General features: G+C 32.1%; 1 protein-coding gene across 4 annotated transcripts; it reads left to right on the top strand.

Moving 5' to 3' along the window:
* The first annotated feature begins 169 nt into the window (after positions 1–169).
* LOC145329094 (protein white-like) lies at positions 170–24,099 on the top strand. Of its 4 annotated transcripts, none has more exons than XM_080173124.1 (23): positions 170–269; positions 2,315–2,368; positions 3,077–3,126; positions 3,722–3,795; positions 4,675–4,784; positions 5,291–5,354; positions 6,592–6,656; positions 8,683–8,754; positions 9,380–9,422; positions 10,225–10,280; positions 10,723–10,827; positions 11,445–11,578; positions 11,881–11,951; positions 12,433–12,518; positions 18,629–18,697; positions 18,849–19,002; positions 19,363–19,471; positions 20,216–20,267; positions 20,533–20,677; positions 21,318–21,423; positions 23,125–23,258; positions 23,515–23,591; positions 23,947–24,099. In XM_080173124.1, the coding sequence occupies exons 1-23, from the start codon at positions 222–224 to the stop codon at positions 24,043–24,045; spliced, it is 1,977 nt and encodes a 658-aa protein (XP_080029250.1). In that variant the 5' UTR covers positions 170–221; the 3' UTR covers positions 24,046–24,099. The 4 variants fall into 4 exon arrangements, with proteins under 4 accessions (XP_080029250.1, XP_080029252.1, XP_080029251.1 ...); XM_080173126.1 differs by having other exon boundaries at positions 245–269; positions 3,077–3,130; positions 3,726–3,795; XM_080173125.1 differs by lacking the exon at positions 170–269 and having other exon boundaries at positions 2,322–2,406.

Raw genomic sequence — 24,099 nt, 5'->3', positions numbered from 1 at the left:
ACTGGATCAATGATAAATAAGGCCAATATTAGCAAGCCAAGTTTTCTCATGTCATACTATCCAAGTACATGCTATATCCACTTTAAAATAGGTGAATAATTTTAAAAAATCTTGTAGTGTCGTATTCCTAAATCCCTAAAATTATTTAAACCTAATAATTACTATATTTTTCAGATTAACAGAAAACTAGCAAAATTTTGAAGTATTCAAAATCATTGAAAATGGAAAACAATGGATTTATATCCGATGATGTGGGAGGAAAAGCCATAGTAAGTATTTGTTTAAATTTACTGGATGAATGTTTAGCCACCAGTTTCCCTAGTCTAGCAATAAATCGAAAACAAAGAGATTTTATCATGTTATTGTTTATAATAAATCAGGTTAGGTTTTATTGGATACAGGTTATCCTCGCAAGCTTAAGGCATCGCTAGTATTATTACACAGATGCCTCGCTTTTAATAGTATGCCTTGCTGTCTAAACAATCATTATTCCTAAACACATGGATAGTATAAGTATATCATACAAATTTGTCGTCAAAAGTTAAAGTTTAAAAATCAGCAATTTTTTAATGGAAGTTTTAATCTGTTAACGATTATAGAGTAAATTTTGAAATCGATAGTACAATGTCTAAATCAACGAAAAGAGCTAACTGTTACGGACGTAATTGCTAACTATAGAAAAGCTTTGCTTTTAAAAATCACCTCGTTGGTCCTTACATATTTGCTATTCCATGCTATTAAAAGCTTATAGGCTAAACTTGCAAATTTGCGCCGCCGCGATGACTTTTTATAGAATTTTCATAAAAAATACCCTTGAATTCTTTGGTTTGAATTATAAGCATGTTCAGGACGACCTTTTTTTCCAGCCTCTAACATAATACAGTTTATACTTTTCTCTTTTATCTCCTTTCCCCAATATAGTAGAGTAACTCTTATTTCCTCTGTCGTAAGTTTGTATTATTACATAAGTTTGCTATGGTTGTGTATATTTATGTATAGCAGTATACTTTCAACCTCCGCGAGACATGGTAATACAAGTTTCCCTTATTATATTTAATATTTTTAGTAGCGAAGCTACTCTATAATTCACTATGTCCGTCCGTCCGTCCGTCCGTCAGTCAGTCCGTCAGTCAGTCCGTCCGTAACGCTATGGGGGAAATGGGATTTACTCAGCTCCTATAAAAGATAGAATGCTGAAACTTTTTGACAACATTCCCATCATTAAAGAGCACAATTAAGTATAAAACATCGATGACGATAGGACCGCTTTTAAGCAGGTTTTAGGCTATTTTTGTATTTTTCACATTTTTCTTCATATCTTCAGTGTTTATGGTCCGATTTTCAAATTTTTTTCAGTTATAGATATCAAAATTAAATTTCCTGTCGTTTAAAGAAAACAACTATGGGGTCAGACTGCCTTTAAGCAGGTTTTAGGCTATTTTTGTATTTTTCACATTTTTCTCCATATCTTTGGTGTTTATGGTCCGATTTCCAAAATTTTTTCAGTTATACATATCAAAATTAAATTTTCTGTCCTTTAAAGAAAACAACTATAACGGCCAGACTGGCTTTCAGCAGGTTTTAGGCTATTTTTGTTTTTTCTCCATATCTTTTGTATTTATGGTCCGATTTCCAAAATTTTTTCAGTTATACATATCAAACTCAAATTTCCCTGTTGTTTAGAGAAAACAACCATGACGGTCAAACTGCTTTTTTGCAGGTTTTTGGCTATTTTTAAATTTTTTCCCTTATTTTCCATATCTCTGATGCATTTTGGGATATCAGTATCAAAATAATTTTTCCCATTGTTATGAGCATCTTTTATGTAATTTTCTTTGACCGACTTCGTTATACAAAATAAAACAAGGTTTCGTGTTTATTTTCTCCAATAAATCTATTCCTGATTTTAATAAATAAACTTTAAATCTACTTTTACGTATTTCCATCCATGATTTTTTGTGCTTCGCTACTTATGGATGTTGTCATCCTTGTTGGAATACTGATTCCATGGGGACAACAAAGTTATAAGCAATGCATCTCTATAATTAAGTCCTAAAAGTGTAAGTGTGTCCTTAAACATTATCCTAGCTGTATTAAAGCGGTTTTTACATCTTTATTCTTATTATTATTAGGTTATAACACTCTACAAGTGTTAATGTTCGTTTGTCCTACCGTTTCAGAGCTTTGCTTGTATAGATGTTGTCTTCCTTGTTTTCTAACAATTTGGCCATTTAAGCATATTCTTACGATTTCTTTTTTGTGAGAGAGAAAAATCCGCGAACCAAAAATACTAAAAATATTCTAATTATTTCAGTCAAAAATCGGGGCACTGAGTTCTTCCTCGAGTGATAGCTCTGTGGCATTTAAGGTATGCATGACATGTCATTTTCCAGTATCAATCTTCAGGTATCAATTATTCATGTGTTTCGAAAAGTTTTTATGTCATTTTCCAGTATGGCTTCGATACCGATTAAAATACTGAAAAATAATTTTTATATCTTCGTCTTTTAGAAATTTTCCACGAAAATTAAAATAAATAATTTAAAAATTAACACCAGTCTTGTTAGCCTGGGACTTCGTCCCATTGGGGTTAACAAAACTGGTTTTAATCTTATAATTTAAAATTTAAAATCCGCGAAAAGTTGTCGATAATACTCGTATACGATAAATAAATAGCTCTTATGTTTAATCAATTAATTCTTATTTTTATTTGTAGGGAGGGAGGGGACATTGGGCTGTTTATTACACTAGTCCCCAATTTTTTTCGTTATCCAGGCGTTTCAACTACTAATTGTAATCTACAGGAGGGGTAATTTTGTATATAATAATTTATGTTCATAAATTTATCGTCTATTGTTTTATCACTTTAGATCCCCTTCCCTATTTAAAAAAAATAGGAAATGAAGGAGAGGTGTTTTTAGTTTGTTTGTCTATTACGTTAGGTCAGTATCGGTTAGGTTACATTTGGTACTTAATTTTACTTAAAAAGTTTTAAAAGAACATTTTTGTATTGGTCTAAAGCATTACGTACCACCCGACTCAAAATGTGAGAATATGTAAATGTTAATTTTTCCAGGTAGAGGAAGGGATAACCTTTTCCTGGAGTAACCTTACTGTCTCGACAAAGTAAGTTTTTTTTTATTGATTTATTAAATATTTAGGAAATAAAAATTGTTGGGTAGGTATAGTCCCTTTTTTGGCAACGCCTCTTAAGGGGCGTTTCGTCGTATTTTCACAGTAGCTTTTATACCTTTTAGGTTAGGATAGGTTAAGTTAGGTTAGGTGATTGCCCCGAAGGGTTAGGCAATGGGCCCTGCAGGGGCTAGAAATAGGATAAATGTTTCTGTGAAAATACGATACAACGCCTCTTAAGAGGCGTTGCCACGAAAGGGACTATACCCTAATTATCTTTTTATGCACTGGCTTTATCCAATGAAGATATAGTTCAAAAGAGCGAAGCTACAATAAAAGATCCGTAGGTTTGTGTCTCTGAATGTTAAATATAAAAGCAAATAATAGTAGATGCTTGAAAGTAGAAAAAGGGGTGTAATTATTCCCAGCGGCGAATTTGCTTCCCCAAAATAGAAAATCTCTCTGGCATATATAAGAATCGTCACTGTTAAGTAAAACTAAATCGTTCGAGCGGTCATATTGTACAGTCAGACATCTTGTCTCTATTATAAAAACCGTGTCACCATATTTTAAAGACTTTTTCTACCAGGGAGAAGAATACTGGAAAATGTTGTGGGCTTTTCAAGAAAGAGACAATACCTGCCAAACAGATCCTGAAAAATGGTAATTGTTAGTAGCCAGGTCACTCTATAATTACGTTGTCCGTCCGTAGTCAGTCTGCCAGTCTGTAACGTTATGAGGAAATATGATTGCTGTAATGGATTTATAAAAATATAAATTATAGTGAGTGGAGAAGTAAGACCTGGAAAGCTATTGGTTATAGTCATGTTAACATTCACAGTTCACTCGAAGCGACAGTAAGAGAAAAAATATTTCCCAGACATAAGGCCAATTGTTTCGAAAATGTCCCAATGAACATATAAATTTAGTATTAATAAACGAAAATCTTAAAATGAGGCCTTTTGAGAAAATTAGATTTGAAAATTTCAAGTTCAATTTTCATCCCCTAGGGGTTACCGTATAATCATGACAAGAAAAGCAAAGATTGTTAATTGTTTATTTAAAATTTTGAACAAGTTTGCTTTTATAAAGTTCTTCATAAAACCACTCCAGAAGGCAGTTAATTAATGGCCATTTTTGTCAGTTGCTTTGCTAAGGTCACGGAAATTCAGCCTTAAATATATCCTATATAGAGAGGTTTTATGAAAGACTTTATAAAAGCAAAGTTGTTCCAAATTTTAAATACATAATTTTTTATTTTCTTGTCATGATTTTGCGGTAACTTCTAGGGGATGATAATTGAACTTGAAATTTTCAAATCCAATTTTCTCAATAAGGCCTCATTTTAAGAATTTCGCTTTTCCACTAAATTTATATGTTCATTGGGACATTTTAGAAACAGTTGGCCTTATGTCTGGGAATTTTTTTTTTCTCTTACTGTCGCTTCGATTGAACTGTGCATTATAGTGAGTGGAATAGTAAGACCTGGAGAGTTACTAGCTATAATTAGGGCTATTATTGATATAAATATATATATTTTAGTGAGTGGAATAGTAAGACCTGGAGAGCTACTGGCTATAATGGGGGCTAGCGGAGCTGGAAAATCTACCCTACTCAATACACTTCTCTTTAGAAATCTTGGGGATTTACAGGTTAATTTATTTATTTTTTATAACAAAAAGTTCACAACATATTTAATAGATTAGTAGCTTCACTTATTTTTTGTTCATTGTTATTTTAAACTTGTGACTTTTATTATCAATGAAATTATTCTCATTTCATCACCATTAATTGTAGTAAATGGATAGTTGCATGAAGTGCATTTAACATGTTTGATTGTAAGCATAAGTAACAAGAATACCATCCAACATATATAATTTTGTATTACAAAAAAATAGCATTCATTTAGGCACCACCAAAATAGTCATCATGCTGTTTTTGTGAAAACAGGACAGCCATTTATGTTGCATACGTCTAAAAATATGATTTTCAAGTCTTGATATTTTTAAAACTACCGGGTAAAAAATTAAAATTCTTTCAAAAATAATATGTCCTATAGATGTAGTTTAACTATTGAACAGAAAAAATTATGCAGTTCACTAAATTCAAGTTTAAATGCACTTCGTGCAACTACCCCTTTAGTAGTTTGTGATTTTAGGTATCAGGAAGGAGAATTGCCAATAACAGTATTGTAACACCAAACAGTTTGACCGCTCTTTCAGGTAACATAAACATTTTGATTATATATTGTTTTATTTTTAGTTAGAGAGCTGTCAATTGACTGGATAGACTCATTCTGCCTTTGGTTGTCTTAGCAAAATATTCATTCTGGTCAATGAGAGTTTATTATAGATTATTTAAGCACTATGAGTATTAAACACTCAACTATTGGAAGACTCGAGCTCATTTATAGACGTTTATTTCCTATATAGATCTGTCATGGATCTTGATACAATAAAGCAAGCCGTTTTATTAAAAATATCTGTCGAAAATAATCAATAAGGGAAAAAAAACAGAAAAAGTAGTCGCTCATATAGGTATAGAATAAGTACAAAATCAACAAATAAAAGTAATTTTGTGAAGAAAAATGTTAAATATTTAACCACAATGAAAATTATATAATATGATTATACTCTGAACACTTGATTAAGATTATTTTTGCATAAATCAAACAAACATTGAAAAAAGCATGCAAATTGTTAAATATAAAGCTCGGGTTCACTTACATTTTTCCATCTAAGACTTTACTACATTTTCTTTTACCTCTATATCAAAAACTATACCACCCTCAAAATAGTTACAACCTTCCCAGGACCCATGATAAAATAAAGGAGAAACATATCGGTTCAGTGTTTAGCATACAGTTGACAGATAGACATCCTGTTATTTTTATATTAGAATTGGTTTTTTTTTATATATTTGCGAACCTAATTTAAAAATTTATCCCAAGCTCCTCTGCGGAGAGCAGTGTCATTCATTGCGGTGACTTAATTTGGGACACCTGCTATACTCGGCGATGGTGAGGTAATACAGAGTAGCTCCTTTGAGACAGCGGGTCAAGTAAAAATGTGCTTGAGCGTGGAGCTTGAGCTGGCCCTAGTGGCTATACAGAAGTGTCGGGTATAGTCCCTTTCGTGACATCGCACCTTATAGGGTGATTCTTCGTATTTTTCACAGTAGCTTTTCTCCTTTTTCTAGCCCCTGCAGGGGGCTCTAACCCTGCGGGGCCAATTAACTAACCCTGTGTGGCAATCACATAACCAAATATAACCTAACCTAACCTAAAAAAAAACCTATAAAAAGCCATTTTAAAAATACGACGAATTGCCCCTTATGGGGCGATGTTAGGAAAGGGACTATTCCCGAATTGTCTCGTTCTTCTCCATGACTACTTAGGTCCAAACACTAAGAAACAATGGCTGTACAAACACAACTTTATTTAATTGTCATTTATTTTAGGTTATGTACAACAAGTTGATCTTTTCTTTGGTACTCTCACTGTCAAAGAACATTTAAAATTTCAGGTAAAAGACTCTTCAAATCTTACATTTATAATAGAAAATGTATATAAATGTATTAGGGTGGGCCCATTTCCCCCTTTTTTTGGATTTTACATTTATCATAAGTTGTGGAAGTCGTATATATGTATGATAAGCCCCAAACAAGTTTCAAAAGTGACTTGAATCTTATGGCTGCCGGCGCGCGTGGGGTATAAAAAGTGCCAACCCCCTTATAAAACCAAAAATTTAAATTCCTTCAAACACAGGCATGTTGCATATCAAAATGACCGCATTAAAATGCTGATTACGAATCTGAAACCCGTTTTGAAAAATATTGCTCCTAGTTCGAATAAGATCTCATTAAGTACCTAAAAACAGCTGATTTAGTCAAAATTGTTCATTTTTGTAGGATATTTGAAAATCATTTCAGACTGAATCAATATTTTTCAAAAACAGTTTTCAGATCTGTAATCAGCATTTCAATGCGGTCATTTTGATATGCAACATGCCTGTGTTTGAAGGAATTTCAATTTTTGCTTTTATAAGGGGGCCGGCACATTTTATACCCCCCGCGCGCCCGTTGTTTTTGGATTAAAAAAACCTCTTTCAAGTTTCACAGGGTTTTATATTGGCCCAGTAACCCTTGCCAATGTCTACTAATGTGAAATTCCAAAATCGACTCACCCTAGTATGTATGCAAGAGAAGTAGTGATTTATGAAGATAAAAAATCTAGAAAAAACTGGCATTTACCTCCTTATTGTTTAAATCTTTTATTAATAGGATCAATTCATATTTTTGTACTATGTCATCCTACTTATACAAATGAAGGTATGACAACATCAAGTTTAATACAGAAAATGTAGATTGTAGCATAAGAAAATACTTTTGACAATGAACTAACTTTCCAGAATAGGTGTAAAACTTTTATTATTCACTGGTTCTCAGCTATACTGAAAAAAAGCATGTATTGTATCTACAAATGATAAATAAAAATTAAGATATAAAATTAAGTCTTATAATTTCTTATGCCTTTTAGAATATATATCTAATATAGGTCATATTATCTCAATAGTTTGGTTAGTAAAATTTTAAAATATAATTATTTCTGGCAAGATAGTAATCAAATAGTTACATTTAGTTTATTTACAACATATTAAACTCTGGTCATTATGAAGGTTGCTTTGATGCCAGGTTCACCTTCAATTGTTTCTTCAATTGTAGTAATCTATAAATGAGAACTTTAGAGACACGATTCCCAGCCATTTAATGTTTGACTCAATTAAAAGTTTTAGCAACCACTGGACCTAAAGTGTTATACTTTTACGATTTCTATGTGATCAATCAATTCAAGCACATAATTACCCTTCCTCCCTCTATCTTAATTCCAAAAAATAAAATATAAAAATAAAATGTAACTGAAGAAAAAAAATCCTTTATGATTTAAAGAGTAAAACAAGGAAAATTCGAACTAATAAAAGGGCAAAACAATGGTTCTAATGCAAATTTTTGTGGTCAAATCTCCCTCCATTTTCCATCCTTTTACCATTTCAAATCTTGTACGAGCTGAGGCACAACCTTTCAACTCATATTCAAGTCAGGGATGTTTGAGTCTACAAAATCATTTGCTATTGTTTCGCCTCCAAAAGTTCTAAAATAATGAAAAAAATGAGTCAAGTTCCTTCAGCAATTCCCTCCCCCCCTGTTTATTATAAGTAAAATTAGATTCTTTTTGCAAAAAAATTAAAGATACACAAAATTGAAATTCATCTTGACCAAAACTAGTTGAAGGAAAAAAAACATATTGCTTTACATGAAATTTAGCTACTTAAATTACCAGATTAAAAGTACTTTAGCATCATTTTGTTTAAACAACTTCTTCCACCCCTAAATTTCCAGGTAAGCTGAGTTGGAGCAAATGGCGTTTCTCGTGGCATAAATTTCTTAGCGTATGAGAAAAAAAGTTGTTCTGTAGGTTTAAATCTCTCCAACTTTATAAAAATAATGACACCTCGAATATAAAAACTTATCAGGTGTTTATTTTAATTTAAGGCTATGGTAAGAATGGATAAAGAGATTCCAATGGCCAAAAGAATGGAGAGGGTAGATGAAGTTATCAAAGTGGTAAGTTTCTTCTTTGGTAACTAAGCTACTCTATAATTTACTATATCTGTCCGTACTTCCGTAAATATGTAACACTGTGGGGTAAATATTATTTTCTAGGCTGTTATTTAATATAGAGGTCAGATTTTTCGGGAAGATTCGCTTAAATAAAAGTATGCATAATAAAACTAAAATAAATAATAAAAAAGACTCGTGAAAGGTTTCGTATTTTTTTCCAATACATGAAACAGCGTAAAATCCCGCCAAAAAATGACGTCATACAATACAAGTGACCAATGAGAGGCTAGTATAAATTTTACCATTGGTCAATTACAATGTACACTGGCCTATCATTGGTACTTTGTATTGTATGGCGTCATTTTTTGGAGGCACTTTACGCTGTTTCCTAATACATTTATTCTTATTGAGTTTTATAGATCTGTTTTTTAACTCACTTTTATACGTTGGTAAATCCACATTTTTTATGCTTCGCTACTTATGGGCGTTTATTTTGAATTATATCACGTTGTGTATAAAATAAAAGTTGTAAATATAATGCAGACACGATATTTGTAAAAAAAATTTTAATCAAAATTTATCATAGAAATAAGACTACAAAAATTTATTACTTTTTTAATATTTTTAGTTGGGTCTGAGCAAAGCACAAGACACAGTTATTGGAATTCCAGGTATAACATTAACCATAAGTACATATGTATTATTTATGAACACGAACTTTTCTCAGGAGCAAGACGGATGGACACGCATACATAAATCCTTGTATAATAGGATAATTAAAACAGAGGCTGCTAAATCAGAGATGTGACATTAAATTATAAATAGACAGTTCATTTACAGATAGAACTTCTTAATAATAGATCTTAAATTGGTGTTAATAATAGACCTCATAACCCTGATATTTGAGAGAAAACAGAGGTCAGCTGAATTTAAGTTGCCGAATGTGTACACAGTTTCCTCGGTGTTTCCTCATCTTCTCTCAATATTTACTACTAGCTAAAAAAGCTTTAAACTTAAAAAAAAAAATGAAGATTTTGAATGTATAATGTATAAATCGTTCATGCATTCAAACTTTGATTTTTTTGGAAGTTTGAAGTTTTTTAGCTAGTAGTAAATATTGAGATAGGATGTGGAAACACCGATGAAACTGTGTACACAATCGGCAACTCAAATTCAACTGACCAAAACAGAGGTTAAATACAGGGCTTGGCAGCCGCTCGTCAGTTTCTGTTAGCCTCAGGAAAATCGACCTTTTATAGTTTTAAGATTCAACTGGAACTCTAAGACTTGCCCAAAATATGGCAATCCCTCCTTTCCAAAACATTTTTAAGTACCCAAAAGTGTTTTAAATTGAAGCTTAGTAGCGGCTGCCAATCCTTGATTAATGGAAAAAATTTAAGCAATAATTATTATTTATGTTTAGGAAGAATCAAGGGTATCTCTGGCGGTGAAATAATTATTAATAATGTTTAGGAAGAATCAAGGGTATCTCTGGTGGTGAAATGAAAAGACTTTCTTTTGCTTCAGAGGTAATAAATTTTCTAACTGTATATTCTTTGTACACCCTTCAATAGTTATTTATCGCAGTGTATTATAGACAACTTTCCGCGGATATTAAAATGAACAATTTTATGATTAAAACAAATTTTGTTAGCCCTGATTTAACAAAACTGGTGTTACTTTTATGATTTTTACTTTATAATTTATGGAAAATTGTCTGTAATATGATACGATAAATAACTTTTCCTCATAAGATAAAAAGAAGGGTAGGAGAGTCGGAAATTTTTTAAAAGTTGGTTTCTCTGTTCCCTTACAAGATTACATGCCTAAAAATTGTTGATTATAACTTATCTCTGAAAATAATCAGTCCACTTAAATACAATATCCTACTGATACACATGAACTATTATATGCAGCAACATAGTTAGAAAATCCAATGCACATTTAATTCAAGCTATAATTTTTACCCAGGTATTAACAAATCCGCCAATCCTGTTTTGTGATGAACCAACCAGTGGTCTGGACTCTTTCATGGCTGCCAGCGTCATGGACATGATGATGGATTTAGCCAAACAGGTAAATATGATATAAAATTTGCCAAATAAGCTGCTTCTTCTTCTTTCTCTCCTGCTTTTATCAACTTCTTAACATCAACAAGGATGATAACATCCATAAAGGCAAAGCTCTCAAATCAGACAGAACACTAACACTTGTTGAGTGTCTTGATTTAATAAGCAGAATTTTAATTTATAGGTTTAATCAAAATTATTTATAAATGTGCAGCAGATTGCCTGAATGCAGGATGTTGCTTTAGAATACACCTACATTTTTAAGAATTGATTTTATGGATGCTTCACATATGATATTGTACCTTGTTGTCCTAGGAATCCCTATTAAACAAATCTTGTAAATAGAATAACTAAAATAAATCTGCTTATTTTAAATGAATGTCCGGACTTTCTAGTAACGATTATAGTCTAAATCGTAAATAACTGTTACAGGAATCATCATGTGAAGTTTGGAATCGACAAAACAATTCTAACGTGCTAAATAAACGACAAAGGCTTTTAGGAGCTATACGGACTGACATATGGATGGACGACTAAAAAGAAGATAAAACTACAGCACAACAACGATAATAAAAATTTAATGATAGCTTAGTATATGGCAATCAATTTATTAATCTTTTCCAGGGACGTACAGTTATCTGCACCATCCACCAACCTTCCTCCCAGATATTCGCCAAGTTTGACCGGCTCCTGTTGCTGGCAGAGGGTAGAACAGCGTACCTCGGGGATGCTAGCCAAGCGGCTAATTTTTTCCAGAGGTAAAGCTTATTACATTCAGGAATTTATAAGTAAATGTTAAAATTTTAAAAGGTTAGGCATCAATGTATTAAACCTTTAATGGTTTTAGGACAAATAACACAGGAAGAAAGTAAACTAACTGGTACATGCTATATTATTCGTATGCTTAAGAAATTTGGGTACTTGGATTGGTTCCATATTAGTTTCGTCCAAAACTTTTCAACATAAAATTAATCTACAGAAGGGGTTATTTTGTTCAACATTATTGGGAATGTACATAAATTTATTGTTCATTGACTGAGCCCTGCTTTGTTTTTATTAGTGTTGACAAGCCATGTCCCATCAACTACAACCCTGCGGACCATTTTGTTGAAGTTTTAGCCATACAGCCAGGTGATTTCTTATTCAGAAGTTGTATGCTTTCTGAAATACTTCATTTTGTTTTTGGGTAGGGTGTATTATTTACTTTGAAATATGGTAAGTCAGCTCTTTAGAATCCCAAGAAGATAACTCTCCACCTCCTTTTTTAAAAAGTTTAAAGAAAGGTGTTAAGATACATTCTTCTACTCATTTAGATGCTATGATTAAAAGACTGTCTTACCAAGTTGCTTTGTTTTTATGGCATTGTCCTCTTGTTAAGCACAAATAGACCTTCCCCCCATCTTTTTGAAGTAAAATGAAATTAAGTGGTGTGTAGTTTTTCCTTTATTTATTTAGTAGGTTATTTTGGGTACTGGATTTCACCGTGGTGCAAAGGCCCCTGTAATGGTAAGGCATAGGGAAAGAAATACGACCCCACCTCCTTCCCAGTTATTTTCAAAACGACAAATATTTTGCATGTTGAAAAATACCTAAAAATATAATTTTTATTTAGGCAAAGAAGAAGAGTGCAAGAAGGAGGTTGATATGATTTGTACATCATTTGATAATTCTAAAGATGGTATGGACTTATTAGCTGAGGTTAGTTGATATGATTTGTACATCATTTGATAATTCCAAGGATGGTATGGACTTATTAGCTGAGGTTAGTTGATATGATTTGTACATCATTTGATAATTCTAAAGATGGTATGGACTTATTAGCTGAGGTCAGTTGATATGATTTGTACATCATTTGATAATTCTAAAGATGGTATGGACTTATTAGCTGAGGTTAGTTGATATGATTTGTACATCATTTGATAATTCTAAAGATGGTATGGACTTATTAGCTGAGGTTAGTTGATATGATTTGTACATCATTTAAAAATTCTAAAGATGGTATGGACTTATTAGCTGAGGTTAGTTGATATGATTAGTACATCATTTGATAATTCTAAAGATGGTATTGACTTACTAGCTGAGGTTAGTTGATATGATTAGTACATCATTTGATAATTCCAAGGATGGTATGGACTTATTAGCTGAGGTTAGTTGATATGATTTGTACATCATTTGATAATTCCAAGGATGGTATGGACTTATTAGCTGAGGTTAGTTGATATGATTTGTACATCATTTGATAATTCCAAGGATGGTATGGACTTATTAGCTGAGGTTAGTTGATATGATTTGTACATCATTTGATAATTCCAAGGATGGTATGGACTTATTAGCTGAGGTTAGTTGATATGATTTGTACATCATTTGATAATTCCAAGGATGGTATGGACTTATTAGCTGAGGTTAGTTGATATGATTTGTACATCATTTGATAATTCTAAAGATGGCATGGACTTATTAGCTGAGGTTAGTTGATATGATTTGTACATTATTTGATAATTCTAAAGATGGCATGGACTTACTAACTAAGGTTAGTTGATATGATTTGTACATCATTTGATAATTCTAAAGATGGTATGGACTTACTAGCTGAGGTTAGTTGATATGATTTGTACATCATTTGATAATTCCAAGGATGGTATGGACTTATTAGCTGAGGTTAGTTTATATGATTTGTACATCATTTGATAATTCCAAAGATGGTATGGACTTATTAGCTGAGGTTAGTTGATATGATTTGTACACCATTTGATAATTCCAAAGATGGTATGGACTTACTAGCTGAGGTCAGTTGATATGATTTGTACATCATTTGATAATTCCAAGGATGGTATGGACTTACTAGCTGAGGTTAGTTGATATGATTTGTACACCATTTGATAATTCCAAAGATGGTATGGACTTACTAGCTAAGGTTAGTTGATATGATTTGTACATCATTTGATAATTCCAAAGATGGTATGGACTTACTAGCTAAGGTTAGTTGATATGATTTGTACATCATTTGATAATTCTAAAGATGGTATGGACTTATTAGCTGAGGTTAGTTGATATGATTTGTACATCATTTGGTAATTCTAAAGATGGCATGGACTTATTAGCTAAGGTTAGTTGATATGATTTGTACATCATTTGATAATTCTAAAGATGGTATGGACTTACTAGCTGAGGTTAGTTGATATGATTTGTACATCATTTGATAATTCTAAAGATGGTATGGACTTATTAGCTGAGGTTAGTTGATATGATTTGTACATCATTTGATAATTCTAAAGATGGTATGGACTTACTAGCTGAGGTTAGTTGATATGATTTGTACATCATTTGATAATTCCAAGGATGGTATGGACTTATTAGCTGAGGTTAGTTTATATGATTTGTACATCATTTGATAATTCCAAAGATGGTATGGACTTATTAGCTAAGGTTAGTTGATATGATTTGTACATCATTTGATAATTCCAAAGATGGTATGGACTTACTAGCTAAGGTTAGTTGATATGATTTGTACATCCTAGACAAGTTATTCCTGCAAATGAAATTAACCTTCTTAATGAATTTCCTGTTTATATTGATTCTAACAACTATGGGGAAAGGGATCCTGGCAAAATTGTCAAGCTTGATAAAGTTGACTGCAACCATGAAAATGAAAAGAATAGATGGGCTAAGCACTTAGGTATTAGGTTAGATTCAAAGTTGAAGTTTACTTATCACTGGGGGGACCTTCACAGCAGGCTGCAGCGCGCAATCTTTAGCCTCCGTGTCATGAAGAACGTGCTCGACATGCAGCATCTCAAGATGCTGTATTTCGCGTACGTACATAGCATTATCGAGTATTCAATAATAATTTTTACAGGTGTAACTGACGGACAGGCAAGTATTATACACAAACTACAAAAAAAGTGTGCTAGAATAATCACAAACAGCTCCAGCACTGCACACAGTGCTCCTTTGTTCAAACAATTGCGTATTTTACCATTCAAAGAGCTGAGAGATTATAATATCATGCTTTTTATGCATAAATATATCATGGCCAACAGCCTGAGATTTTTGATAATACTTGGCAATACAGACGTCAGTTACACTCCTATAACACACGTCATAGAAATGACTTACATGTGGACAGTACAACAAGAAATTTTATATTCAATTTACCTTTAATTCAATTTCCAATAGTTTATAACTCTTTACCAGAAAACTTGAAAACTATCCAAGATTTTAAACTTTTCAAAAAAAGAGTCTTTGACTACCTACTAAATAGAATTGTGTAAAATGTTAACCACAAATATGTTATTTTAACTTGTTTTAATCTAACTTTCATTTTTCACTTTCTTAGCTGCATTTGAATTTAAATTTAAATTTTTTATGACGTGTGACAGATTAATATTAATCCAATCAATTTATTGACTATTTTTTTAGTCATTCTTAATTTATTTAATTTATTTAACTCGAAGCTAAGTTTGTCCGGGGGCTGGGATTGCGGGTTGCGGCTGCGGATGGAAGAATATTCTTAATATTCTTAGTTTTATAAACTACATTCCTGGTTGTAATTTATCTTTCCTTCAACTTAAGCTGTTTACTAATCCTTTCTGTTTTAGGGGGTTGTTGTTGAGCAGGGACTGCGGCTTAATGCTGTGGGGTTAGTTGGAGAAAAATGTGGTGAGTGACTCCAGCCGCGACGGTAGCAGCGTTCTATGCCATTTTTCGAACAAAATGTGTTATTTTTCTCGCTTGAAGATTTTTTGTCCTTGTTCTGTCAAAATTGAATTTTGACGCAGTTTTTTGTTGCAACAGACCACACGTTTTAGAATATTTAATTCTGAATATTCTCTGTTGCATTCATGAATATTGGATCTCATCCAATTTTCAAATTTTGTTAATTTTATTCGTTTATTCTTCATGACGCATGAATCATGACGCATAATTGTTCGGACCTTGGCAGGTGGGGCGCGGCAACCCGAGCGGGGGGGGTCATGGGCACATTTTTCTTCAATCTTTTCTACGCTTGAATATTCATTGAATATTCGTTGAATATTCATTTATTAGGATTGGACCAAAATTTAAAACTTAATCAAAGCCAAAAAAACTTCTAATTAATTTATTTTTCATTCTTTATTTTAATTTTAACCTTTCTTTTGTCCTTATCCCTTTCAAAATTTTTTTTTCTCCATAGCGTGGTTACTGCAAGTAGAATTCTTTAGGTACCTATTCTTAAGTTTTTTTTAAGACTTCTTGACTTTTTAATTTTAATTTTATTTTTTGTTTACTTCATTATAAATAGGTACCTAGTCCTACTAAATATAGACGTATGGGATAAATTATGGATTGTTATTACGAGTTGCGCTTCTATCTATTTGATAACCTTGTTCCTTGGTCCTAGGACCAAAGAATTGTATTAACTTTACTATTTAGGAATCACATTTGGAGGCATTGCGCGGCGGTGGGGGACAACCAAAGACGGAGGCGGACAGACTTCTGGGGGTGTAGCAAGCATATTGAAGCATAATTGCGGAACTTTATTATTATTGAACTATAACAGCAATGTTCAAATTCACTAGTCCGACTATGCCGGCCAGCAATAGCGCTCGAACGTCATCAAGGGCGTGCTCCAGCCTTAGGGCTACGTACTGCACCTGGCTAGTCAGACATGGGCATTATCCGCTATCATTATTAAATTGTTTAGTCATTATTATCGCTAATAATATGTCTTAATGATTGGATGGGAAATAAATATAAACCATCATATAATTATAGTAAATGTGATAATATGCAATTAAATCATATCTAATATTATCATGTATTTTATCATGCATAATCTATCATTTTATTTCCCGGTGGAGGATAATTGTCCAAGATCGGGGTTTGTTGGATCTATGGTTAATAAATTGAATTTGAATTTGAATTTGAATCATTTGATAATTCTAAAGATGGTATGGACTTATTAGCTGAGGTTAGTTGATATGATTTGTACATCATTTGGTAATTCTAAAGATGGCATGGACTTATTAGCTAAGGTTAGTTGATATGATTTGTACATCATTTGATAATTCTAAAGATGGTATGGACTTACTAGCTGAGGTTAGTTGATATGATTTGTACATCATTTGATAATTCTAAAGATGGTATGGACTTATTAGCTGAGGTTAGTTGATATGATTTGTACATCATTTGATAATTCTAAAGATGGTATGGACTTACTAGCTGAGGTTAGTTGATATGATTTGTACATCATTTGATAATTCCAAGGATGGTATGGACTTATTAGCTGAGGTTAGTTTATATGATTTGTACATCATTTGATAATTCCAAAGATGGTATGGACTTATTAGCTGAGGTTAGTTGATATGATTTGTACACCATTTGATAATTCCAAAGATGGTATGGACTTACTAGCTGAGGTCAGTTGATATGATTTGTACATCATTTGATAATTCCAAGGATGGTATGGACTTACTAGCTGAGGTTAGTTGATATGATTTGTACACCATTTGATAATTCCAAAGATGGTATGGACTTACTAGCTAAGGTTAGTTGATATGATTTGTACATCATTTGATAATTCCAAAGATGGTATGGACTTACTAGCTAAGGTTAGTTGATATGATTTGTACATCATTTGATAATTCTAAAGATGGTATGGACTTATTAGCTGAGGTTAGTTGATATGATTTGTACATCATTTGATAATTCTAAAGATGGTATGGACTTACTAGCTGAGGTTAGTTGATATGATTTGTACATCATTTGATAATTCTAAAGATGGTATGGACTTATTAGCTGAGGTTAGTTGATATGATTTGTACATCATTTGATAATTCTAAAGATGGTATGGACTTATTAGCTGAGGTTAGTTGATATGATTTGTACATCATTTGATAATTCTAAAGATGGTATGGACTTATTAGCTAAGGTTAGTTGATATGATTTGTACATCATTTGATAATTCTAAAGATGGTATGGACTTATTAGCTGAGGTTAGTTGATATGATTTGTACATCATTTGATAATTCTAAAGATGGCATGGACTTACTAGCTGAGGTTAGTTGATATGATTTGTACATTATTTGATAATTCTAAAGATGGTATGGACTTATTAGCTGAGGTTAGTTGATATGATTTGTACATCATTTGATAATTCTAAAGATGGCATGGACTTATTAGCTAAGGTTAGTTGATATGATTTGTACATCATTTGATAATTCTAAAGATGGTATGGACTTACTTGCTGAGGTTAGTTGATATGATTTGTACATCATTTGATAATTCTAAGGATGGCATGGACTTATTAGCTGAGGTTAGTTGATATGATTTGTACATCATTTGATAATTCTAAAGATGGTATGGACTTATTAGCTAAGGTTAGTTGATATGATTTGTACATCATTTGATAATTCTAAGGATGGCATGGACTTATTAGCTGAGGTTAGTTATTATCTTGGTGTTTTATAAATGTTCGCAATTCAATTCTGTTTTTTTTTGGCTCAGCTTCTCAATAATCAGTGTAAATTCGTAAGTACATTTTTTTCAAAGGGCTGTCATTGGTTTGCTTCCTTCAAATTAGACTTTTAACGAAAATGGCAATAAAATTAAATCCAACTTTATTCATTAAATTAACCATCTAACCTTAATTAATGTATTTCTGGTACATAACAAAACATTTTTAAAACTTTAGCATGGTTAAAAATATATAATAAGCTGCATTACTTATGGAAATAATAATCATTACAACAGTATAATTTGTTACAATTTAAAATTATTTATTGAAATTAAAATCATTAAACCTAAATATTACCTATTATATTTTTTAGTTAAGACAAGAAGAGAGTACAATCACAGAAAGCAATCAAAATGAATCTAACAATAGATCACCGTATAAGGTACCATCATTTCATATTTCCAATTTCATTCATTATTATAGGAATGCTTCAACACTTTCTAAATGTTTTGGTGATTTTACATCTTTTCTCTGTATTTTTGCACTATATCCACTTTTGTTTTTTCCAGTAAAATTATAAAATCATAATTCAGGCCTCTTGGGGAGCCCAGTTCAAAGCTCTGACCTGGCGCAACTTCCTGGCCATGATCAAGGAACCCCTGCTGGTCAAAGTTCGAATCATCCAGGCCATTGTCATTGCTCTCATCCTTGGAATTATCTACTATGGACAAGATCTGGATCAAGATGGTGAGTTAAAGTTATTTTAAAGAAAGGCTCTGCTTTAAAACAAAAATAATTTTCATTTTTCTTGGAACTCTTCTATCATATTAAAGACTGCTTCTAGAATTAAAGCTTAAACTTTAAACTTCAGAAACTCAAAATTTAAAGTAACTATTTGATTAATTATCATGGCTTGGCCCCATGATAGAAGAAATCAAGGAAAGTTGCACTATTTTATGCCCTAGTTGTTGTTTTGCCAAATCCTTCAAAAGATAGCTTTCAACCACCGTAGCTCCAGCTTCAGACAGACATCTTTCTACTTTGTATTATAGATTGATTGCTGATATATATGAATGTTAGATTAATATTATCATCCTTGTCTTTTAGGCATTCAGAACGCCAATGGAGCACTGTTTGTTGTAATAACTAACATGTCATTTGCCAATATCTTTGCCGTTGTCAACGTTTTCTGCAATGAATTGCCAATTTTTCTCAGGTTAGATTCAAACATTAAAAATTTTCTCGTATTCATTCGAATCCGGTGGATAGGAACCGGTTCTCATCCATACGAAAAAACTATGTCTAGCATCCTATTATATCCAGCTTTCTACGAATATAAAAATGTACAATCCTAAGATTAAAACCAGTTTTTTAGCCGGTGCCTTCAGCACCTCGGGGCTAAAAAACTGGTTTTATTCTCATAATTGTACTTTCTATATCCGCGGAAAGCTGTTTATAATACGATGCGAGAAATAACTATTATGTAAACCTTCTGCTGTTTACATTTACTGATAGTTTTCTCCCATTCTTATTTAGATTTAGAAAATTATTATTAGCCCACTGAACCAAACCATTTAAATCCTACTTTAAACGTTTTTGAAAATACTTAGGTCCCTAAAGTGCTAGAAACCACAACTCCTACCTAATTTTTAAAAAATCGAAATAGTGGATGGAAGTTTTTTTTATTCATGACTTCAGATCAGTGTTAATTTATATTGAATACTTGCCGTATTCCCAAAGGGTTAGAGCACCTCTGCAGGCATAAGCCGCGTAGGGTTACCCTCCCCCCCTACTTCTTTCACGGGTTTTGTCACTTAAAAAACTACTCATTTACAAATTTATTTCCAAATTGAGGGGCGGGTATATCAGTAATCAAAAGGCACTTTAGTGTCAAAGCGCCAAATCATACTTTAAACAAAAATAAGTTAAACCTTTTTATTTCATGAGTTTTTTTTTTTAGGGAGCATTTTAATGGAATGTACAGAGTTGACACTTACTATTTGACAAGACAGGTATTACCAAATTTTAATGCCTGTAAGCCTTAAGGAAATCAGCGTTTTACAATTTTATAAATCAGCTAGAAGTCAAAACCTGGCCCAAATATGAATCCTTCTTTTCTTTTAACTGGTTTAAATTTTAAGGCTTACTCGTGGCTGCCAATCCCTGGTTTTAAGATGTCTTTTGTACATAGTACATTTATACAGATGCCTTGTTAAGTATTGTAAATTGGCAAAATACTCTCAAGGATTTTGGTTTAATAATTTGATATTGTTTTAGTTGGTGGACATGCCACTGTTTATCCTGGAGCCCACCATCTTCCTGGCTGTTCTGTACTTCATGGTGGGACTGAATCCTGCGGCTGACAGGTTCTTCATGGCTGTTCTCATTGTACTCTTGGTTGTACAAGTTGTTGTCTCTCTAGGTCAACATTTTAAAGGATATTTTATGTTTTTTGCAGTTTATTTTGAACGTTTCGTTCTCTTTCAAAACTATTCCCCTTAATATTTTTTCCCTTTGTCTTCCAAAAGTTTTCTTACTTTTGAATTTGATGATTTAAAATGACGTCACCGAAACTGTCCCAATTTTGTATAACTTTTGCGGAACAAGTTCCAATTACGTCATATTTTTCTTTCCCGAAAAAGAGAAGGGGGAAAGAAAAAAAGGGAAGGGGGGAAGAAAAAGAGATGGGAGAAAAGGGGGTTTTCCCCATCTCTTTTGAAGAGATTTTCTTCCCCCCCTCCCTTTTTCGGGAAAGAAAAATATGACGTAATTGGAACTTGTTCCGCAAAAGTTATACAAAATTGGGACAGTTTCGGTGACGTCATTTAAAATAAACTATTCACATCTACCATAGCCTTTAGGTACTATAAAAAATTACGGGTTGAAAGGATTTTTTCTCTTTGAATAATTAAAATAAGATGCGACGCTGTTCTTAACCAACATTAATAAACCCTGAAAATGGTTTATCAAGCTATTTACAAGAATTTAGTTTATTAGAAATGAATGCAAAAACTTTTTTTATGTTTTATTTTTTATGTTTCAATTTTTGATAAATCTTTCAGGTTACTTCATGTCATGTTCTGCACCAAATGTGGACATAGCTCTAGCCATCAGTCCTGTCATCATTATTCCATTTATGCTCTTTGGTGGATTTTATCTCAATACTGGGTAACATAATATTTATTTCTCGCATCGTATTATAAACGGCTTTCCGCGGATATAGACTGTACAATTATAAGATTAAAACCAGTTTTTTAGCCCCGAGATGCCGAAGGCACGGGCTAAAAAACTGGTTTTAATCTTGTGATTGTACATTTTTATATTCGTAGAAAACTGGATATAATACGATGCTAGACATAGTTTTTTCGTATGGATGAGAACCGGTTCCTATCCACCGGATTCGAATGAATACGAGAAAACAGTGTTAGTAGATCCAGGAACCTTGTAGTAATCCCAGGAACCAAGAAGCATTCGATACCAGCAATATTTCACCATGAGCTGCAATTTACCCGAATTGTATTACTTAAATGTGTGATAGCATGCCTCTAATATTAGAAACATGATTCATATACTAATGCTTTATAAAATAATTACTAGTGGTCTATAGGGGCACTTGATAGAAGAAGGACATTATTCGAATCATTATACAGCATGACCCTCGAAAAAGTATTTTTAAGCATCTGCAGCCCTTATTTCTCAATGAATTATTAAAAAATGCATATGTCCTTGTTCTCTATAGTATTCCACGTAAGTAGATATAAAAATATTTTTTTTACCTCCATTAACACCGGAGATTTTTAGTGCTAAAGTTTTGAAAAAGGGACTGAGGAAAAAGTAACTTTTAACATGAAATGACTTTTTTAGCAAAATTAAGCTAGAAATCCTTTTATTTTTGTTACTAGCAGAAACTTTATACAAAAATGACATAAAAATTTAGTTTTTGAGTAAAAAGCATTTTTTTACACATATTTTTTGAGTCTTTTTAGTTTAATGATATTTTGAAAAACTTACTTATTAGGCAAAATTGTTTAAGATTAAAAAAACAAATAAATCTCTATGAATATAGCAGGAAAATTGTTTTTGTTTCACAATCCTAACTTTAATAACAAAAAAGTTATAAAGAAAATAAAAATAAACATAATGATTTTTTAGTCTAAAAAGCTTAATTTACCCCCTATTAAATAATTGAGATGTCAGAAAAGTAGGCGGAGCAACTGTCATAATTAATCCTTTTCTATAAATAAGGGTTAATAAATAACCTAAAATTTGCAAATAATCAATTCATTCAGTAGTATTTTTTGCCATTAAAAATTTATATTTTTTGGTGGAATAACAAAGAAATATTTAGTCAACTTGTTTTTCTTTGTGTCTCATTATTCAGTTGCCAGAAAAACATAATATAACCATCTAAAAAATAAGAGAAACAAAAAAAATACTTTTTCTCAGTCACTTTTTCAAAACTTTAGCTCTAAAAATCTCCGGTGTTAATGGAGGTAAAAAAAATATTTTTATATCTACTTACGTGGAATACTATGGAGAACAAGGACATATGCATTTTTTAATAATTCATTGAGAAATAAGGGCTGCAGATGCTTAAAAATACTTTTTCGAGGGTCATGCTGTAGAATTTAAAGGAAAAAGTAGTTTTTTAATTTGGGGATCATTTTTTCTATGGGCGATATCTTGTAGGAGGGTGTAGGTACCCTTCCCCAAAATAGTTATAAACTTTCCCTAGATCTGTAAAGGAGAACAATATCGGTCTAGTGGTTAGCAAGATCCCTCGCAACTTACTTTCATATAAGGATTTATATAATCACAAAACCTTTTTAAACCATTTTGTGGAGAAAATAACGAAATTTCTTTTTCTAGTGATGTTGGTTGGTTGGTCTGGATTAAATATCTGTCATGGTTCCAGTATGGCTTCTCAGCTCTCATGATCAACCAATGGGATGGAGTCGAGGAGATATCTTGTAAAATGCCAAGCCTAATGAATAATACAACAGGTATTAATTTTTTAAAATCGGTTTGTTTTTAAAAATTGCATTTGAAGAGGTAAGACAGTAGTAGTTGATAGTTTGAACTTTAAAGTACATATTTTTGTCAATACCTATCTTCTCTAAAATAAATAAAAAAGCATGGTAATGATAAGATAGTGATAAGAAGAACTGTATTTGAAAGGCTTTAAAATACGTAAATATGATGTATTTGTTTCTTTTCTTATTCAGATCATTGAATTTTGTCATTCTTGTTTTTATTTAGAAATGGCCGCGGGTCCAGGTCCAATTGCCTGTATCAGCACTGGTGATCAAGTATTAGAAACGCTCAGCTTTGAAAAGGTAAATACTCTCTCAAGGAGGGTTGGGGGTTGGAAATTATATTGGTCCCGTAAGTTTATTACCACGTTCTCTCATTCGTTTTCTTATAGACTATTGGAATTGTAATTAATACTGATAGGGCTGTATAAACTAACTGTGCCTAAACTCTTAATAATTTTTATCTACAGAAAGGGTAATTTTGTTTATTTTGAAGTGGCTTCTATTATTAGGGAAAAGTGACCTTTAAGCAATTCTAAGCTTCCAAAAACAGAAACTAGTTTATAATATTTTTAGAAAAGATTCATTTATTGTTCCCTTCTCTCTTGCTCTGATTAATTGAAATAATATTTCTTTATAAATTTATTTTTGTTTTTAGGATGATTTTGCTTTGGATATGATCATGCTTGTTGTGCTTTCAGTAGGACTCAGAATTATGGCATTCATCTCTCTATACTTAAAAGCAAGAAAAAAATAATATTTCGAATCCGGTGGATAGGAACCGGTTCTCATCCATACGAAAAAACTATGT

The sequence above is a fragment of the Acartia tonsa genome, chromosome 9 (assembly GCF_053477335.1).
Source record: "Acartia tonsa isolate MP-2025a chromosome 9, ASM5347733v1, whole genome shotgun sequence".
Lineage (NCBI taxonomy): Eukaryota > Metazoa > Arthropoda > Copepoda > Calanoida > Acartiidae > Acartia > Acartia tonsa.
This window is presented reverse-complemented; position numbering and strand designations above follow the sequence as displayed.

What these genes read in the sequence shown, in the direction of transcription:
- LOC145329094 (XM_080173124.1), top strand. Translation starts at nt 222, where the DNA reads ATGGAAAACAATGGATTTATATCCGATGATGTGGGAGGAAAAGCCATA. An exon ending in CAGTTTGACCGCTCTTTCAG is followed by an intron (nt 5,355 to 6,591) that starts GTAACATAAACA and finishes CATTTATTTTAG; the next exon opens with GTTATGTACAACAAGTTGAT. An exon ending in CTTACTATTTGACAAGACAG is followed by an intron (nt 20,268 to 20,532) that starts GTATTACCAAAT and finishes ATATTGTTTTAG; the next exon opens with TTGGTGGACATGCCACTGTT.